Below are 2,043 nucleotides of genomic sequence, written 5' to 3'. Positions count from 1 at the left end.
TTATTCCTGTTATGAGGCCAACTCTCCGATGGAAGTCCAGCGTTTTGCTAAATGATTCAGCCATCAGAATGAAAAGATAAGGTGAGAGGGGGCAGCCTTGTCTTAGACCTCGGGTGGATTGGAAAGCTTCACCTGGTCTACCATTAACGAGAGGGGTGATCCATGGTCCGGTAATACATGCTTTGATGAGGTTCAGAAAGCCTGCGTCAAATCCCATCTTCTTCAGGACGACAAAGAGAAAGGAGTGCCTCACTCTATCAAAAGCATTGGCCAAATCCAGTTTGAGAACAAATCCTTTCTCATTCCTGGACTGGCTCGAATGAATGGCTTCTTGTACTAGAAGAAAGGAGTTAGTTATATGTTGATTTGCTAAAAAACCCCCTTGGTTTTCAGAGATGAGGGATGGGAGAAAGGCATTGAGACGGGAGGCGATGACTTTGGACAGAATTTTGTAGGAAGAATTACAAAGGAATATTTGGCGGAAGCTGGCAAATGAAGAGGGCCGGTTTTCTTTGGGTACGAGGGCCAGATGAGTGGCATTGGTGTATCCCCCTACTTTTCACTTTCGTGGGTCCACTTTAACATTTTTATCAGATCTTTTTTTATGATTCCCCAGAATTTTTGATAGAAACATATGGGGAAGCCATCAGGACCTGGGGCTTTATCAGGTTGAAGAGCCCATACCGATCTACTGACTTGTTCCTCATCAATCTCTTTGGTTAAATTGTCATTTATTTGTTTGCTTATCCCCACAGGCAGATGTTGTAATAGCTCGGTATAATCCTCCTGATCTTTGGTTTCTGTTAGAAGGTCTCGAAAATGCTCTGTTGCTGTCCTTCGAATGGCATCCTGGTTTTCTTGCTTGTTTCCTTCAGCATCTATAATGGAGCTTACACTGTTCCTTATCTTTCTAGCAGTTGTTTGTTTATGAAAAAAAGTTGTGTTTCTGTCTCCTCCCTGCAGCCACAATTGCCTCGATTTTAGCCTCCATTTTAATTCCTCTGCTCTTTTAACTCGGCACAGTTGTGAATAAAGGTCATTTTCTTGTTGTTTGCTTTCTTGGGTGAGCCCAAACTCTTCTATCGCTCTTTGCGTGCTATTGAGATTATTTTTAAGCTCCTTTTTTTCCTCTTCAGGTTCTTTGTAGCTTGTTTTGGCCCATTCTTTAATTGCTTGTTTGGTTCTTTTTAATTTGGACTCCCAGATGAATCTAGGGGACCCTTCGACATGCTGACTCCAGGTACTGAGAACAATTTCAGCTACCGCTGGTTTGTCATTCCAAAGAGAGTTATACCTGAAGGGTATAGGCCCAGAATTGCTATGATTTTCCAGCGTGAGCATAATAGGAAAATGGTCTGAGACAGGGCATGTCAAAATGCTGGCGTATCCAACCGAAAACATGGAAAGCAGCGAAACGTTGATTAAAATTCTGTCTAATCGCTCCATAATGTTGCCTGCGCCAATCCTGCGATTGCTCCATGTGTATCTCCGATTTTTGGGTACAATGTCCATTAGCTCATATTCTTGCATGATGTTTTCCAAATGGATTCTGTAGGGGTCAGAAATGAAACTGCCGCCTCTCTTTTCATTGGCGTGGAGGATAAGATTGAGATCGCCTCCCAAAATAATGTTAGAGCTCCCTTCTTCGTCAATATTGGACTTTAGATCGCGCCAACAACAATCCTTGTCTCTGTAATGGTTGGGCACATAGATATTGTAAATAATTACAGTTTGCTTATCTTCTTTGTTTTCCAAGACTGTTTTGATCTAGTGTTGGTTGATGGTTTCCGAATTGCAGTTCCATATGCTATGATTCCACATAGTGGCTATACCTCCTGAAGCTCCTCTTGCTTCACTAATGCTTCCTTTAAACTGTTTATGTTGTTCAATAATACCGTTCATTTCCTGCTGACCTTGCTTTGTTTCTTGCAGCAAAATAATTCTAGGCTTCTCGTGATGTATGAGATCTCTAAGGGCTACTATCTTGGAGGGGTGCCCAAATCCCCTGCTGTTCCAAGACAGGATTTTTATCATTGCAAATGT

At 42.1% G+C, this 2,043-nt stretch overlaps 1 protein-coding gene across 1 annotated transcript; it reads right to left on the bottom strand.

Moving 5' to 3' along the window:
• Positions 1-552: 552 nt before the first annotated feature.
• Positions 553-1,512, bottom strand: LOC149145642 (uncharacterized). Its single transcript, XM_089452515.1, has one exon. The coding sequence runs from the start codon at positions 1,510-1,512 to the stop codon at positions 553-555; it is 960 nt and encodes a 319-aa protein (XP_089308641.1).
• Positions 1,513-2,043: the final 531 nt, after the last annotated feature.

Source organism: Pinus tabuliformis, chromosome X (assembly GCF_031772625.1).
Source record: "Pinus tabuliformis cultivar Carrire ecotype Pingquan chromosome X, CPIR1, whole genome shotgun sequence".
Classification (NCBI taxonomy): Eukaryota; Viridiplantae; Streptophyta; class Pinopsida; order Pinales; family Pinaceae; genus Pinus; species Pinus tabuliformis.
The sequence above is the reverse complement of the archived record's forward strand: the minus strand, read 5'-3'. Positions and strand labels throughout refer to the sequence as shown.